Source organism: Channa argus, chromosome 4, assembly GCF_033026475.1.
Source record: "Channa argus isolate prfri chromosome 4, Channa argus male v1.0, whole genome shotgun sequence".
In the NCBI taxonomy this organism is placed as follows: Eukaryota; Metazoa; Chordata; class Actinopteri; order Anabantiformes; family Channidae; genus Channa; species Channa argus.
In genome coordinates, this window is record NC_090200.1 from 26024986 (window position 1) to 26044492 (window position 19507).

A 19507-nucleotide genomic window follows, 5' to 3' on the forward strand; every position below is an offset into this window, starting at 1 on the left:
GATCACCCAGATTGCACAAATACTTTTTACGCCGACTTAACTGACCTCCTGTGCCTCCGTTTCTAATCAGTTCTGTATTCTACTGTAAATTATTCGTGATTTTTGTCTTAGAGCTGACGCAAGTTTCTGCATTCACTCTTTATAGATCAGATGGTCACGATTTCAATTAATCCATTACTGCTTAGTTGATTTTGCACAATGCTGTGGGGGAAGAAATAATCACCTTTATGAAAGTCTCCAGTTGGTTTGATTAGTTCTGACCCGATTTCATGTTTAAAAAACAGTGGGGCGGATGAAAAAGCAGCATCAGTGAAAAGAAACCAGCAAAGCTTCTTTTATTCTTTCTCTGCGCTAATACACACTTGAGAAATACTGAGACAGTGAGAGAAACTTGCTTTATGAGTGCTGAAGAGGCTGTGATTCACAGTGTGCGCTCCTCATTATTTCACCATCTCTTCTCACAGAAGCATTACCATTTATGCACACACACAGTAATTGGTCACAGATTGCACACTGATACACTGAAGTGCTTATTTCCTCCTGGAAATGTGATGGTAAAAGGTTTAGCTAGCAGCTCCTTTCTCTGTTCTCCATCCCCCATCGTTATTCTTCTTCAACCACCATTTTTTGCTGAGTCAGACCCAGCCATTATTCGGCCTCTTCCTGCGTGTGTGTGTGTGTGTGTGTGTGGGGGGGGGGGTCACTGTCACACATAGAATGTCACTTACACAAACATGCACCCACACACAAACTAGCACTTTTATCTTTGAAGGGAAAGTCATTGGCATAATGCAACCCCTAACCTCTTACCCTAACCCTAAAACCAACTCTTAAGCCTTTGAAGTTGTGAGGCTGTTTTTGGACCTGACTATAAAGCAAGTATAAGAACACAAATGCATGTGCACACTTACACACACACACAGAGGAGACATCATCCTCCACCAGTGGCAGGAGAGGCCTGGGGAGGTTACGGCAATACCAACACCATTTAATAAGTGTGAACTCCGGAGCATTGTGCCGAGACAGAAACCACATGCGATGCGCATTATGTGTGTGTGTGTATGTGTGTGTGTCTCAGTCCTATTCTACTCCTAGTAGGAACATTGTATGGCTGCATGAATGTGAAGAGTACATCGAACTCCATCTACCCACTCACCACTACAATTACATTCTCTACGGCTAATACAGGCTCTGCGTTCATCTCCACTCCTCAACACACACATGCACACACACACACACACACACACACACACACACACACACACACACAAAATGAATTACCCCTGAACTGTGTTTTCCATCTGTGGTCCATTAAAACTTGGGTATGGCTTTATTTAGACAGATGCAGGTTAAGAGGCAGAGAGTGTGGCGCTTGTGCATCCCGTAAATATGTTGGTGTGTGTGTTTTTTTTTAAAGGATACAGCAGTCTGATTAGGTCCTATTCATCTGTCTCCATAGTCTCTTACTGCACTTAATCACAGGCCACAGCAGAGCACGGTGCTCAGATATTTCCAGTTTATAACAACTTGGGTCTTATACTTTTTTTGGCTATCATTTCTATTGGTTTTGATTAAATTGACTGACCACCTAATTGCTGAGATCTGGGAACACTGTGGGAACACATCCTACAATACATTCTGACAGGGCAACAAGCACTCAGCAATCAGACTCTCTAACCCAATTTGTTTGGGGGTAAATATAAAAGTAAGGGCATCTGAATGTAATGAATAATCTCCTGTTGCAGCAGACAACTAGCTTTGTCCCCATTTCAAAGTAATGTCCACTATATAAGCATGTTTTAAAAATGTTCACAGTGGTAAAAAAATCAAAACAAATGCACTAAAATGTTGGTATGCTTTTTTTAAATACAAGATTGCAATTGAGCAATCTGAAAGACAATATGACCCATTGATTAGTAATTTAAAGTTTTGCTGTACGTTTACGGACTTAAAAAACAAGCCCGTTTGCCGGTTCGGACTAAATGGGGAGGGGGTTCCAGCAGTTAAATAAATTGACATTATGCTTCGATTTGCTGTGACACTGCATGAACAAAAAAAAAAAGAGACAAAAACAAGAATACAAATTGCTTCAAACTGCCATGAGAAATTGACTCAGGTAAAACAAAAAGCTATTGTTGCACCACAAACATCGAAAATTATCCGTAAATATGAAATATTAAGAGAGCATCAGTACCAGCCATACCATACATTAAAAAAAGAAGTATTACGTGTTTAGCGACAGGTGTTCATTCTTCTCAGCCTGTGTATATGATTCAGTTTATTGCATCTAACATGCACCACATGAACAACCCCACACTTCAGGATCAATAACAAAAATAGGATGCCACAAAGCTAATCTGGCTTCATTTACAAATGACCAGTATACAGGCTAATGGGGGTCACAGCCAAGAGCAAAACAACAAACCTTGACTGTTAGCTCTCAGCTACTCTCTTGATCCAGCCCCGGCTTACACAGTAACTCCAAATGACAACACAATCTTCCCCTAAAAGATCTATGCTTCTGGACCAGTGTAGGCTGTGCTAGTGGCCTACAGCGTTGTGGGCATTTGTATTTGTGTATCCCTCTGCAATTACACCACGAAACCACTAGTTGGCAGCGTGGATTCTTTGCGACTGTGGTCATTTTTTGTGTACTGCAAACAACAGTGAGTGAAACTAAGCAGACCCGCACAATACCCACAGTCTAGATTCTATGCAGTAATAAAAATTCAGCTTGACTCTCATGTGTCCTGTATCACATTGTTGTTATAGGTAAAGCAGAGTCACTGTATTTCAGACACTCGACACAGTAAATTCAAACTACTGTGCTAATACATGCACACACAAGCCTTGCCTTGTCCCTGCGGGAGGGTCTTACAAGCCTAAACAAGCTTGACTGACAGGTTTTGGACAAATCAGTTGTAAAAAGTCATGAAAAAACTACCAAAAGACAGTGAATACTCGCAGTAATCCAAATATATGCTATCACAGTATTCCAGCCACCTAAAATGTAAAAAAGGTACATTTTGCATACAACGTTTTTTTTAATAATACAGTTAATCTACATTATTAATTTATATTATTTCATAGGGGCGTCTGGTTAAAACTAAAATGTAATGGATGAAAGAACAATTATTATAATTTAGCCAAAAATGTTGTACTAAGGCCATTCATAATGTACTTTAAAAGAAAACCAAAAATGGACTATTCATTCCCTGATCTGCATTGCCACACAGGTGTCGCATGGCGTTTCTCCTTCAGCGAGGCATTGTCGTGAGGTCGTGGTTGACCAAGTAACTTAAAATATGATAAAATATGAGTCTAAAACATCATTTGACAATTCAAGAATTACATTTACATTTATATTAAAACAGTGTGATCAAAAGAATATCTGAGTATTTTGTGTTTATATCTTTGTGTATTTGAATCGATGATGTCTAAAGGTAAATTGTCTGATTGATTTCCAAAATACAGTGAGTCAGTGAGTTGGCTAAAAATAACGCCTATCACGTATTCACTAAAAAATTAACAACACTCCTTTTTTCCCCATCTATCTGAACACTTACCCTGTAGAACACTGCCACATAAAAACACTCAGTTTAAAAGTAGCATTTTATAGATCATAGTGTAGCGTTAAAAGCAAACTCAAAGCAGAAGGTGTGCTGCACTGGAATGGCTAATCTTAAAGCGTAGCTATGTAACTTGTGCTAAACATTGGCCTGAAGAGACACGTACAAGATAACTATAAATTTCAAACCGTTGTGTACCAGTAGTACAACTACAGGGAAGCCATGAAGTTAACTGCTGGCTCAGCAATGTCATTTGCCCACCAATATCTACCTAAGTATGCCAGCGTTGACTAACTGTTTAGCAGCTACAAACCAAGGCTGTAGCAGGAGAACATTACCAAAACGAGGTGTGTTTTATAGCTTAAAAAGTTCTTACAAGAGAAGAAAATGACTTCATCTTTTAAAAGTTTTGTAGTCTCATATCTTACTTTTGGATGTATTTTCTGAAGAGCAGAAAGGCAAATCACTGTCCACTGCAATGTTACCAGCTCTAGGAAAAGTAGAAGCTGTAAAATGTTCAGTCAGTGACAACTTTGTTGGTTTCAGCTTGGCCATTATTTAGCTCTTTCTAAATTATGTATCACTCTCCACAATGAGCGATCAGAGAACAACAGGACAAGCAGTAGTGAGTAATCACTGTCGGGCCGACTGAGGACAAAAACTGAGGTTGTGAGCAGAACGGCAGCAGGGAAAGCTACTTCCTCTGAGTATATCCGAGAGCAGAGTGTTTATCGTGTCAGCTCCTCCAGCTGGGAAAGTAACCAAGAACCAGTTGAAATCTAGACTTCCTGCACGCTTCCTGCTGAGATCAGGAAGCATGAGGTTGATTCAGACTTCCCATGGATGGTTAGTTGGTCTCATCCATTTATCTGTTTGGTGGTAAAACCCTGAAAAGCCTGGGATAAGATCCATGGTAATGCTGCTGCCGTGTTTGTTGGTTTTTAGAAGCTGTTTCTAAAGGTTTAACACCCGTTGTAAAACAACTGTAACCAAGACATGACATTTGGAGATTTCCAGTGGAGGTTATTTAGGTTTTGTCACTCTGAAAATTTGAATCATAAACAGAAGGCTAAAACTTCAAATACTAATCTTCAAACCTGAAAAAATACATAACCAATTTATTTATTATTCTGACTTGTTTTTTTGTTTTGTTTTCTTTTTATTTTAAAATTCCGACTTTTGCTTTCTATCTGGCTCAGGATGCACCTAGTATCCTACCTAGCTAGTATCAACGTGCTCCTGTCATATTTACAGATTAAAAACAAAATTGTCACCAAAGTTTGGTGACGTACAATTTATATTTAAATGTAGTATGCCGTGATAACTTACAGTCTGTCTTGTCTTACTGAGACAGTGACGTGTACTTTGGTTTTCCTGAAACTGGTTGATATCTCTAACATTTTATGGCTCAACGCACACATTTTCCTGTGTGTATTAAAACAGTTCAGAATCCCTAAGGCAGCACACACACCTTTACATCGTTTATAAAACCTCGTGGAACTGAAAAATCTCCCTACTGCAGAATAAAAGCAATATGGGGTAGGTCCTGTTTTTTAAACATTTGTTTGGTCTTTTTTGTGTCATTGTAATATGATCGATATCAGAGTGTTGCAGAATCACCTGTTTGTCGTAACATTCTTATCATCTGCCATATATACTGTTATAATGTGAGTCTAAGCTCAGGTACAAACAGGAAGAAAATGTCTTTGCATTAGTGCTGTTGGACATGTGAGACAGAAAGACTGAAAGACAGAGGGAGACGGGGAGCAGCCAGACAAGCCAGCACAGGCTCCAGTAGCGTCCTGCAGCCAGAAACAGGCCCCCTACCCACACACACCACCACCAACACCCCCACCCCACCCAGGAGGATGCCTATTGTTCCCCCCATGCCCTACACAAAGCCCCCCACCTCACCCGCAAAACCCACCCCTCTTTTCCCTACCAACCCCTCTTGCCCCCCCCCAACACAGACACACTCACCATTGTTGCTCTAATAAACCAGCTCTTTTGCTAAATTTCAATACATTCAAAGTCGTTTTTACTTTTACACAGAATTTATATTCCAGTGTAAAAATACGGCAATCACATTGATCCTGTCACTTTTTGGTCAGATCAACACATGAAAATTCACCACATTTGTGAGCAGAAATTAAAGCCAAATGCAAAAGCAGTTTTAATTCAAGGTGTTTAAAAAGTGGCTGCGTAGGAGCTGATTTCGAAATATATTAGTAATTTAAAAAAAAAGAAAATTCTCGTTTACAACAATTATAAAACACATCCCTTTAGTTTTAAGATTCACTGCATCACCTGTTGATTCATCTAGGCTCTAAACTGTCACTTCCTCCAAGCACAATTTATTTTTTTAATAAAACCAAAAAAGTCGGACTACAGCTGGACGCCACATGACATCATATACACGCCGGGAAGATTACTCCCCCTAATCTGACTTCCAAAAAATATGTGTGCCGGATTTTGCCCTCTTGTCTAGAAATAAGACGACAGATGAAACGAGGAGGAGGAAGGCGGCGAGCGGCCAGCAGCCGGCAGCTCCAAACTCCACCATATTGTAACAGCATTGGTGAAGTACATGAACACACACACAAACATGTGCACGTACACAGCGGTTGTGACTAAAGCACACAGAGGCCATATGGTGCGTCCTCATCCACCGACGCCTGTTGCTGCCACAACAATAGGGCTGCCTGGCCTGGACAGCAAGAGGCAAACACACACAACTGCACACAAACTCACACACACACACACACACACACCAAATGGTCGTTAGTCAGTCAGTCTGTGTTGCTTAGGCGCTGAACAAACGCCTGGATTTGCATTCTGCACCTCCCTTCATCCTCCTCCTCTCTCTCTCTCTCTCTCTCTCACACACACACACACACACACACACACACTTCCCTGGTCTCTACAGGTGCACAGAACACTCAAAACAGATGTCAACGGACTGGAGAGGGAGAGGCACAGGGGGTGAAAGAGAGGAAGAAAGTGGAGAGACGACGGGAGGCTGTTTGCCCAGGCTTGAAAAAGCTTTGTACACTCACAGGCCTAGACACAGCAAAGACAATCACACACACACATACACACACAAAATCATTCTCCTTACTCTGTTATGCTTTCAGAAGTCTGTGATTTGTCTTATTTAGACACTTGAAAAGAACCCAAAAAAGGAACTAAAATGTGCGGTTAGCACCACATTTTATAAAGCAGAAAATTCATGTCATTCCTTGACATCCACATTTTAAGGGCCAATTACATTATCATACATATCATTGTTGTTGTAGGCTTCACTACGCGTCATTTATCAATATTTTGCCTGCTGCTAGATAGATCAAAACTTTCTCCAAATAACCGAATGAATGTGGAGATCTTCTAATATTTAATTAAGCACTTTACACAGCGTTCATAAAACAAAACCCTACAGTTTCTGACTTTTTTACCTTGTATTTTAAGGCAGTTAAACGTCATCTCTAACTCACACACTGATTGACTGCATGTGGGAAAAACAGGCAACTGTACTGGTTTCTGTCATTTCTCAGGCAAAGATGTCTAAAATTCTGTGGATTTAGCTTCAGAAACACACAACTCAAGATATTATACTTCCAACAAATTAAAATGGACGCATTTCTCTGTACTCTGATAAGCTGTAGAATAATAATAAAAATAGCAATAAATTGTGGACAATCTGCAGATTAAATTGATAATACAAACTCTGTAATAATAATTCTACGACATCTTCTCATTAACAAACCGGAACACTAATGTCCAGTTGACAGCTTTATGTAGCAACAATACATCTATCAAAGAAGATGAAAACTCTTGTTCTGTGAATTCAAACCCTTTTATGTCTAACATCAGCCCTCCCCTGGTCCCAGATAGATTACTGTTACAGAATTAATGCATCTACTGTGTTTCTTCCTACAGGCTGTAATTTTCTCCAATAATTACATTGTGGTTTCGCCTGCATTACCACAGATCTTTTGTTATAAAAGGCCAAGAGCAGTCCTTTAATCAATATTTTAAAGGAAATGCACAACTATAAAGAGCATATGTGGGATGTCAGAGGAGCTTAATATTACCGTGGATTTAAAAAGCTATGAGCTCTCTGAGGAAGTTACCACCACTTAAAATAGCTTCTGTATGATGGGAGCTGGTGTACAATGAATTGGTTTTAGTTAACAAACTGTTAATGATGCATTAACATTAATTAAACAGTAAAAGAAGCATAACAGTGTGGGGGGGGAAAACTCGCAATCGGGCTTATAAGAGTTATCAGCCTTTACTGGTTCTAAACGCGTTGGTAAATCCTCCATCAGCCCGTGCAATCGTGTTCTTATTGAGCATATAATGTGCTCTGTCCACTGGGTAAACATTGAGTGTGTGCATGTTATCAGCCTGTGGCCTGTTCCTGTGACTGGGGCCTGCCTGTGTAGGAAAAGAGAAAACCCCGCCGATGCAACAAGTCCCCCATTCACTCCCAGCTTTGTTAAGCTGCCTCTCAGCGCTGCAGCGAAAGGGTTTTGATCTCCTTCGCGTTACCTTCACATCAATTCCTAAAAGCAAGTGTGAGGGGACCAACTGCTACCATGGGTGTAGACTATTTTAGTGGACGAGAGGAAGAAATGATGGGAAACAAGGTTTGTTTTTGGTGTCGGGAGAGAGGGGGATAAAACTGAAGTGAAAGCGACATCCCTGGCTCTCAAGCTGACACGGCAAAGCATTAATAAGCTTGTTAGATTTGTTTAACATCCCTAAAGGGCGTGTGAGGGTCGTTTTCGCTTGAGATGTCGCCGAATTTGTTCTAATTTCAGCTTCGGTGACCACTTCAGGGCTTTCGAAACAAGCGAAACGTCCGGGGGCTTTGAGACGCACAGGCTACAGGCTGAAGGAAGGGGGGGACTCCTCCTTGGGAACTTACCTCGATTCATGCGCCTCTTTATGGATTAATTCCCACACTTTTCCACGGATCGGAGTCGCTACCGCATCGAGAAGCCCTCCGCCAACTCCGGGAACACCTCTCGCTTTTGGTTTGATGAAGGATCGGGCACGCTGAGTGCGTAAAATGTGCAGCGTCTCTCCAAGGATGCGAAATATGCGCGGAATGGGAGCAGGAATGAAATGAACGCAGTGGACTGAGTTGAACGGGGCGGGGTGAGAGGGACTGGCGTCACCCTGGATGGATGAGTGAGTGAGAGATGGGAGGATGGGTGGAAAGAAAAAGAAAGAGGGCGAGGGGGAAGGGGCCGGACTGTATGGGCTGTGTTCAACAACAAAAGAAAAGAGTAGAGCGCCTAAACTCTATTCAGTGGAGGAAGAGAATGGGTTGAGATAAAACACAGTCTGTTGTGCATGGACGAGCAGCTGATACGAATCAAACAAGGTGTATTTACAGCTAAAGGGCTTTGTTAACATGGGTTTCAAACTTTTAAAGTCAGCTCAAATACCATTTAGCAAGTTAGTCCACAAATAGGCTATTCCACAGTATACAACAAATTAAAGTAAAACATCGTTTTAATAATTCAGGAAAAACTATGTGATATTGTAAAGAAAAATACACACAAGTTTGACATGTCAAAAAAACACTTTACTCAATTCAAAATAGAATGAGGGGTTTTGCTTTTACAGCTTTGCTGGCTAGCAAATCTAAAGGAACAGTATGTAACTTTTTGGATTATTTATTTTCTGTTAGTATAGATATATTCCATAACTAATCCTAATGCTGTGAATGCCCCTGGTGATGCAAACACACAGAACTGGCAGCAGGGCAGAAATATTTATTTCTAAAGCTTTCTGAGCGAGTCTCACCCTTCTAACCAATCAGAGAAGCTCAAATCATGTGCGGCACAACACACTACTGGGTATTTGGCCCATACAAACACCATAGCACAGATACAAGTTGGACTGAACAATATGCACGATTGTTTTAATGAGACACAAATAAGACAGAAGTATCGATAAACACTAGTTTGCTACAATTTTACTGTTCATGCACAGAGCAGCCATCTTGGATTTTAAGGTTGGGGTTGGCGACGTTTGTGAGACTTTAGGCTGCATTTCAGTTGAAATTCCTTGCTTCCCAGCTCAACTAGAACACACCACATGAGATGCTGCAAGCTTCAACACCGTGTCAGTATTTGACTCCCTAGTTGGATTGGTTTTCATTTTAATGCTACAGCTAGCTCGATTTCCAAAAGTTGCACAATGTGACTTTAAACTAGTTACACTACTGTGTAACTTTGAACATTGTTCAGCCAGTTTGCTAACTTCTTGAATCAACTTATGTACTTGCTCATCTGTTACGCCACATTTTACCGTTTATTTTGTAAATGTCTCTTAAGACTACGGCGGCTAATATTTAACAAGACTTAGTTTTGCTTTAAGATTAGTAAAAGTACCGGGGCGAATGACTGAGTGTACTGCTGTGCATAGGATTATCTGATGATTCAGATATGATTCATGTCCTTTTTATGACTTAGTGCACAAGGAACTTTGATAAACAAATATCAGCCATATATTCAGCCGTAGCAATTGATTTAAATAGATTTCTCAGTGTAAAGTTCAACTATTACTACAACATACACATCGCTTGTTACTAGTACATTGTTATTTACAGCGTTACGGTTTGTGTTTATGGGCTATCAGAAGAAAAGACTACACCTAATGCTTTCAGAAGCTAACCAGACTACTCTAACTTTAAAAGAACAAGCAGTGAGATTACACTTCTTTCACTATGCCCCTCCTCGACCGTCCTGAAGGACCCCCGGAGCTGCTGGGGCCCCAACTTTTCAGAGAGCCACTGCCCTAACCAGAAAAGCTTGGTGTCCTTTTCTTTGAATGCAGCAGGCAGCCGCCTCTTCCTCATAAAGGAGTTGTTGTTTACTACTAAGCTCTGCCTATCTCAGGTTTCATCCCCTCAGGCACTGCTGAACTGTCATCTCCCCAGAGGGAGGGGCTGTGACATAAACCAAACACAGATATGCCAGGGTCACAGCCTGGAACACCTACTGCAACCTGACACCACTAGCCTGGGCCAGCCAGCAGGCTAGCATTCCACATGGCAGCGTGTCTGTGTTTGTGTCTGGAAGTGAAATTCTCACAGATGCATACAAACATGCCCACATGCAGCTGACTCATGTGCTCCACAGAATATGGTACTGTAACATCTCTGTGGAGGCATGTGTGTCTCATTTTCAGGTACAGAGCCAAGCAAACACAGAACAGGCTGGTATAACATTGAGCTGCCAACTTCAGGTCAACAATCTGACCTCAAATGTGACCCCACCTGCTTTCCTGATGGTTTATTAGCACTGGCTGAGCCTGGGATTGTGTGTGTTCTTGGAGCGAGAGAGGCTTTAATCTAAATGCAACAGTTCAATGTGTTATTCAGAAGTGTATCAGCTTAGCAGGAGACTACTGAGGTTTATATATGGACAGTGTTGGCCTGTGTGTCATAAAAATATCTAAATCACTGCTTAGATCTTGTCTCTACAGCACAGCTATAAAATCCAAATAGAGCTGACTGTCACTCCCTCAAAACGCTAAAAATAATTTTGTGGAGAAGCAAATTTGTCCAGCAAGCTTTGCTTTGGGCATCGGTTCTTTAACTGGAACCTTCTAATCTGTGCATCCATCTCAGTCTGTGTCTAATTTAATATTTTGGTTTCTTCTGTGCCAGAATGACAGAGGAGAAAATAAAGATGGAGTGCAGTATGTCAGTGTTGACGGATGCAAAATGTCAATAAGAGCCCTCTTGTGGTCTGTGGAGCAATCTAAACAATAAGGGTGTGTACTCTTCACATGGGTTTGAGCAGATTCATACATGCTGGGCTTAGGATGACTTTTTGTAAGATGTGATTTATATAGTTGCTGAAAATGAACAGGTTTCTAAATCCAACAACATCCATGAAACTTGTCAAAGCATTCAGCGAGACACAAACCTCTCTGCTGCCTTCTTGAGAGCAATTCCCTGAAAGCTTAAATGAGAATAAGTTTCCATTGTGTTTGTCCTTTCGAGAGCACTTCAATTCATTTATTTGCCAATTGTTATCCACAAAGAAAATATAATCGGTTTAATACCAAAATAATGTGAATGAGCACATTTTAAAGGTACCCTTCAGAGATTTTGACCACTAGTTGCACTGTAGAGCAGGGTAGCTGTAGCTCAGTTGTTAAGGCAGTCATCCACGGACCACAGGTTTAGTGGTTCAATCCCCGGTCCTGGCTATATGTTGAAGTTTCCCAACAGCCCATTCCCAGCTGTGCAGTGCTGGTCCAAGCCTGGTAGAAATTGGGGAGGGTTGCATCAGGAAGGGAATCCAGTTTTAAATACAGTACACACAGCCCTATGCATATTGTTGATAAACAATAAAGCTAAATCCATCTTAAAATTAAAGGGTAGGTTCACATTTTTTCAAGTCTTTGTTAATACAATACTAACCTACACATATGTTTATCAGCAGAGGTTTTGGTGATTGTAATCGTTCAACATGATACGAATAAAGGCGTTCTGGAAAGGATTTAAATTTACAAGATGTGGGATAAAAATACTTCTTACACTTACAGTCTTTTTAGTACCTGTTTCCACAGTGCCAAGTATTGCATAAGCATTGCTAATCAAGCCAACATTCACATATTGGAGACCTGTGATTGAATGCAAGTGTTATTTCTAGGTAGATGAAGGAAACAACAAAAAAGTGCCTCGCTCTCTGCAGTAATAAAGTTAAAACGCTACAATAATATGTATGTATTATGTATGTGTGTTATATCAAGGGAGCAGGTAAGTTATTAATTGTGTTTGCATGCAGGCCCGTGGATAGTTAATGGTACTTTGTGCACAGGTGTTTGAATTCTGTGCTTTACATCCAACTTAGACAATGATTTTTAGAAGACACAAAGATAAACTAACTGCACGTTGGTCTTCTTCATATTATAACTAGCCTAAATAGATCTGAAATGAAAAGAGAATAAGCAATGAATATAATACTTCATTAAAATAATTTAATGAAATTTAAAGCTTTACCTGACACAACTTATTTTAATCCAAAATGAGCCCAAAACATGAGAAAAGAGAAGCACAGCAGCAGCCAGCAGAGCTCCAGCGATGTGTTTCTGCACTTCACTGAAACCGTGAGCTGTATAACTGTGACTCGCCTCCATTCTCCCACATATCAGAGAGAGTTTGTTTGTATAGCTTTTGATTCAGTTTTTGTTTGAGTGTACATGTGTTGTTTGAGCAAGTTCTTCTTTATACAAAGACCAAGGTAAGTACATCCACAGCACGCTGACTCCAAGGCTCTATATGATGCTAATTTCTACAAAACTGTGACTATTTTTACATGTACTTTTAGGAGCAAAGCAACTCTGTAAATGTCGGAAAAGTACTGCACTTTCTTTCACAGCCTTGAAACTGCCTGATTTCCAAGATGGCCTCCTTCCTAATTTCATACTGTAAAGCAGATTTATCTGTAGACACCCAGCTTCTTGCGCTTCTCTACACACCAAATACAGTTCGCCTGAGAATCTTTAGTCTTCCTCGACAGTAATATGACTATCCTGTTTTTGAGGTTATAAATGTACAGTAGATGAAATAGGGGAAAAATAAATATAGAGGCACTAAGGAAAGGAGACATGAGTTAACGTGTTTTGATGTAAAAAGGGATGCAGTGTCAGAGCAGAAGGCACGATATAATGAAATGAAGCTTTGAAATGAAGCTGCTCCTGATAATTGTCTCTTTGAGCCTAATTGAATTTGCATACAAATCAGACACACTAAGATAATACAAATACAAATCATAGTGCACTGCTACTGTGAATATCATGGGTTTTGACTTACTCGTGGTTTTCAACCGGCAGTGAATCAATGTTGGACTAATAATGGGGTTTAGCAAAGACATTATTTCTTTCTTTCTGATTCAGCCTTGCAAACTGTTAATCTGTATTTTCTTTCCTCCAGGGTTCTTCCAATATTCTTCTATTCTCTCTCCTTTTACTGCTTTGAAATTCTTTTCTAAAGCTCAGCTTTAAAGCTGTGGTCATCAATATTTTTATATCAACAATTTGATTTTATATATTGTGAATTGCTCACAAAACAAATCACCTACAAAAAAGTTCTAATATACCTGCTGTACGATAACTATTCAACTAGAAAACAGCAGACGAGGGAAGATAGCAGCTTCCTGTGGCCATGACTCCAAATAAATCCTAATGTTGTTTGCACTTATGTACACCATCAAAGTGAGGTTGCTCCACTGTGTGGCCAAAAAACTATGGATTTGTGTGAAGGTACAGTCGCCCTGAGAGCTTAGCTCACTGTGACCTAAGTAAATACATGCAAATAAAGCAAACACAAGTACATTAATAAAACAGCTTTATTAAAATAAAAAAAGGACATATATTGGATTAGATTTTAAATTATTTTTGGTAAATTCATACCACATGTACAGTGAGTGTGAATGTATGTCTGTGTGTGTGTTTCTCTGTATTGGCCCTATGATAGACTGGCGACCTGTCCAGAGTGCAACCCGCCTCTCGCCCTATGACATCTGGAATAGGATCCAGGCCCCCGTAACACTACATAGTATAACCAGTTACAGATAATGGGTGGATGGATATGTCTTTTCAGGATGTAATATTTTCTCTCCAGTCAAAAGTCGGAAAGGACCTGTTAAGTGAGAGAGGATGCACAGACACTTGCACGTTGAAGGATGAAAGCACTTTTGATGTTGTATGTAGATTGATGCACTATATGGGAAATATTCCCGTGCCAGAGGCAGAGCCACAGGGCAACAACCAAGGTGCTTATTTGGAATTTCTTACACTCAACAAACACTTTCATCATTATTATGTACTGTTTATTGTATCATGAAAGGTTTTTACATTTGAATAAAAAGAGGCTATTTTAATTATTTTATGTTGTGTTTGTTCTTTGTGTTTGTCCAATGTGATTTGGCCTGGGGCACCAACCTCCAAGGCTGCCCCTCTTCAGTACAGGCTTGTAAACAATTGTTTAGCGCACATAGCCGAAAATACATTCAAGAAACTTTATTCAGTTTCCAATGAAGAATCTCGAATTTTGTGAGGGGGCCGAAGATTCATCTTTGTGGGAGGTGCCCTACCAAATGCTATGCTTTTTTTCTTGACCATGATAAATTCACAATGAAACCTCAACAGTGTTCACTGTAATAATAAAAAAAAAAAAGCAGCAGATGGAGCGTGCCAGTGGAACTCAGGGCTTCAGGTACACTGAGCCTCCACTCCTTTTGTGTTTTTAAATGCTCCCTTTTATAGGGAGGAGGGGGGGGGGGGGGCAGACTAGCCTTCTTTTGAATTGCTGACATTTATTTGACACATGGGTAGAGAGAGCCAAGCACACATGAAAGATAGCAGTTACAGGACTGAGCTTTAGGAGCTCGATTTCCATGATCGACATTGATCAGGCTGCTAGGAGCCAGAGAGAGAATGAATGAACTAGTCAAAAGAGGTCACATGTGCTTTCACTCTTCTGCTGCCTGTAGAGTGGGGAGTGCTGATCTGATCAGTTTTACCTTTCATGCCATTATGTGCATGATAAGTGATCAGGGACTACATTCAACCTGACCACACAGCTCTCAACCAAAGGCTGGACATGGGTCCCAGAGATGAACAGTAGATCATACAGTACACAGGAGACAGAGCACTTTTTCCTCACATGCTGACTTTTGGACAGCGCTCCACTAAGTATGGGAGTTATTCACACACATTCAAAGACAGTTTGACCTGGGCATGACCTCTGCTGACATCCAAACCTGCAGTATATCAAACAGATGGACTGGCTAAGATTTTACTCTTATTTTTTAGATAAAAACATAACCATGGCAACAAAGACTTGAGGTTTTTGAGGATTTAAAGGAACAATTCACGTTTGTTTGATTAATATGTGCAGTTTGCAGAGATATCCCTGATGGAGTCGGCACATTAAATACAGCAGTCAGAGAGTCACAGCGTGTTTGCAGACACACTTGTATCCCAGTTATTATCAGGTGTTTGATATCCTGGTTATACAGTGTGTGTTTGCACATGTAAAGATCACATCATGGTTTCTGGACAAGGACTTATCCTGGATTTAAGGAAACCTACGTATGCCATCTGGAACCTTCTGATAGAACCCTGGGTACTTTTTGTGTGTATCTCACCCTAAACTGTTTCAGATCTTCAAACCCAAGCAACATGAAACAAAGGCAACCTCTGCAAACACAAAATGCAAGTCAGAAAGCGTAACAACATAAACTCAAGGAACAACATTATCCAGTACCTAAATTACCATGGTGAAAAAGTAATCGCCCACTTAACGTGACAGCTTGATCAGGTCCTGAGTTTGACTAAGCCACTTCAAACCTCACATTTTCTTCTTTTTGAGCCATTCTGAGGTCCACACAGTTACCATTGTTGTCTATCTGCATCACCCAGCTGCAGCCGAACTTCAGCTGACAGACTGATGAGCTGATGAGAACAGAATCTTTTAATTTTTGGATCTAGTTTGGGTAGTACATGTTAATGAATGCCATAAAACTTCCTTATGACTTCACTATATTATAATATTTGTCTACTTCTAACTATAAATGCCTCCAGATTACATCACTTGGAGGAACCTTCAGTTCGGATTATGTTCTATATCTTGTTGCTCACACTGTGAAGATTGTAATCATGGTCAACCTGCTTTTCCAGAGCTCCTCTAGATGCCTTCAAAGTCATTCTGTAGTACATTTACTTCAGGCTTCAGCTTGCAGACAGACACCCTGATGTTTATCCTGTAGGAGGCAAGTGGCCCAGGTTCAGAGGCTGCAAAGCAGCCACAAATAATGAAGCTTCCTCCACTGTACTTCACTGTTGGGATGATGTTTTCTTGTTAGTATGTGGTTCTTTTCTTACACAATACGTAGAGCTGTGTTCTTCCCCAAAAAATTCAGTTTCATCATTATTTTATCTGTCTGAAAGATATTTTCCCAGTAGTGCTGTGGATTGTTATGGTGGACTTTGACAAAATTTGTGCATGTTGCATTGTTGTTTTTGGGGAGCAATGCCTTTCTCCATGGTGTCCTGCCATGGATATCATTCCAGTTTTGCATATGGTTGACGGATGAACAGAGATGTTAACCAACTCCAACTCACTGTGCATTCTGCCTTGTGCCTATGTCTAACTGTAGACTGATAAATATCTAAAGTCTAAAAGATTACTCTACTAACCTGTCCAGCTACATGTAAAAAAAAAAACAACACTTTATCTTGGGTCCTCTGATATCTGTTGAGTCTTTTATCTAATGCCATATAATAATGTGACAGCTGATTGATCCTTACAGAGTTCATAAAAAGGGTCAGAGGTCATTGTTACCACAGGAGAAGTTCGGGAGCTGCTGGTGACAGGACAAATAAGGTTATTTTTCTGTAGCCAAATTAAGCCTTAAGTACTAAGTGAACGTGACTGAATTACATTAGTGGAGGAGGTGGATAATCTAATAGATCATGTTAGAAATTGCTAATTTAGTTAAGTGCCAAGTGATTTATTGTGTTGACATACTAGTTGCTAGCCGTTTGATGTTGACAGGTAGTGTCCAGTAAATGTGAGGTTTGAAAACCTCTTCAACGTCACAAAGAATCACGGAAATGGATACTCACTGACATCCCACTGTTTATTTTCCTATCAGATAAGATCAAACTTCAGTATACTTCAATGCTGCTGGAACATCCAGCTTACGTATTGGAATTTTAACCATCAAATGACATTTATGTAAAATATATACAGATCAGCTCTAAGATTAATGCCACCTGGAGGTTTTAATGTTGTGGCTGATCAGTATGCACCATTTTTTTGTAAGAATTAAATATAATTCTTAATCTTATTTTTAGTCCTCATTTCATAATATGTGGTCAACATATTTTTAGTAAACATTGTTCCAGATGTTCCACAACGTAATTTTTTTGTATCACAGTCAACTGACTGACATTTCTGGTGGACTTATGGGAAATAATAGGAGTTTGGACAATGTTTATGTTGACCACGTTTTTGGAACGAAGGCATGTGTCACACAGTGGAGCATGTGTGTTTAATAGTTTTTGACCCAACTTATCCTTTAGAGGCAATAACTCAAATATTACCTAGCTATTCACCAATCTGTTAGAGGGTAATATCATTACAATATAGCAATATTTTAATGCCTCCCCTCTAGTGACAACTGTAGCCACAGGCATGTTTGGGGTTGACTATTTGCTTATTTCATACTTGAGGAAACTGATTAGATGTTGGTCTAAGGTCAAAGTCGCTGTGACAAATGTTCACTTAGAATACGAGTGTGAACAGAGATGCATGTAAATGGCACCTACACTGGTTCAGTGAGACCTACAACTGTGAGGTGGTAACTGTTGTATATATTTAACTTCATTTTTTTTTTTGCTGTGAATAAGATAAGATCAAAAAGATGTCACACTCGTGTTGTTTTCACACTTTGGTAGAAATTCAACAAGTAAGACACAGTATATTGTGTTAATTAGTGATATATAGAGTTGCTGGCAGGCAGATATTATTACCTCTGGACAGAACCAGGTGCTGCTGCCCTGAATCCAGATTTTATGCTAAGCTAAGGTAATTGCCTGCTGTCACCTACATTTAACAAGCAGATATAGAGTAAATGTGGTATTGATCATCTCCAAGCATTTAAGTTTTAAAGTAAATTTCTCAAAATGTCTATCAATTTTTTAAAGAATAAAAACTAATTCTTGCCAACATGAGCATTGCTACCTAATAATAACAACATTATATTACATATACTCTCAACTCTAATTACAGTAAAACCTTTACAGAACCCACATTCCCGTCCATGAAGCAGCACTTGTTCACTGTCTTTAATCAGAGGAATGCAGCTCAGTGTACCCATGTGACCCTCGTACAGAGCGACAATGCAACAATAATGCAATAACAATAATGTAACAAGGTAATAACTGGAGCAGCTGAATTGTTCCCTGGGCGAGGGAGCGGAGAGGAAATGATCATAACATGGTTTCAGATCCCTCAGGATATGCTGCAACTGACATGAGAGCATCTGAGCGGGCAATCACCACCAGATACTGTTACCCGTCCCAAATGTTACTCTAGCCTCTAGACATTTAGTGGACACACATATATGTACATATTTATCCTTTACTATATAAGATGTTCTGGTCTTAAAACATTATACAAGGTTCCATAACAAAGCACATCTGCTCAAGTTTGTACATTGGAAGCACTTAAGCTTCTCACAAACGTTTAAATTATTAAATGTTACAAAACAAATTATAGTCTTTAGAGTGGTCTCCCCTTTAAGGTTCTTAGGGTCCAAAGGGATGAATCATGTTATGTCTGAGTTTTCTGAGTTCACAAAATACAAACACTATATTAGCTGAAAAGCTTGCATCAGAAAAATGTATCTGCAATGTGCGTGGGCATCAGCAGAGGATAAAGCAGTAGTACAATATAATTAATAATACATCAACACACACATGCAGCATACACCCCCCCCTCCCCGCCACCAACCTTTTCAAAAGCTATTGTGGAATGTGAGAAAAAAAAATTAACCTTTTCATCCATTTGGTAACTGTCTTATCTATTTCAATCTATGTTGGGGTAAGATCCAATTCAGAAAGCTGCGACGTTGCTTTTCAAACAATCTGTTTCTATTTAACGAGAAGAAAATTGTTGAGAAGGTTCACTTGTCATCCTTTGTGAGCACAATTGGAACCAATCTGACCCCAATTTTTGTTTTGTTTGAAAAGCATTCCTCTTCACTTCCTTTGAGGGGCAAAAAAAATGTAGCAGCATTCAAGGACTGAACGATTTATTGAATGTAATGTATTAAAACATAAATAGATATATGACAAAGAATGTGTCGGTAGCCTTAACCACAGACACTGCATTTATT

General features: G+C 39.9%; 1 protein-coding gene across 2 annotated transcripts in view; it reads right to left on the reverse strand.

Annotated features, from left to right (window-relative positions):
* Window positions 1-8642, reverse strand: part of tead1a (TEA domain family member 1a) — a 41339-nt gene extending 32697 nt beyond the window's left edge. The window contains exon 1 of one of the 2 annotated variants that reach the window (XM_067502005.1): window positions 8500-8642. In XM_067502005.1, coding sequence (XP_067358106.1) covers window positions 8500-8509 — 10 coding nt within the window. In that variant the 5' untranslated portion in view covers window positions 8510-8642. The remainder of the gene's footprint in view (window positions 1-8499) is intronic. The other variant, XM_067502004.1, reaches the window with a different exon arrangement.
* Between the last annotated feature and the right edge of the window lie 10865 nt (window positions 8643-19507).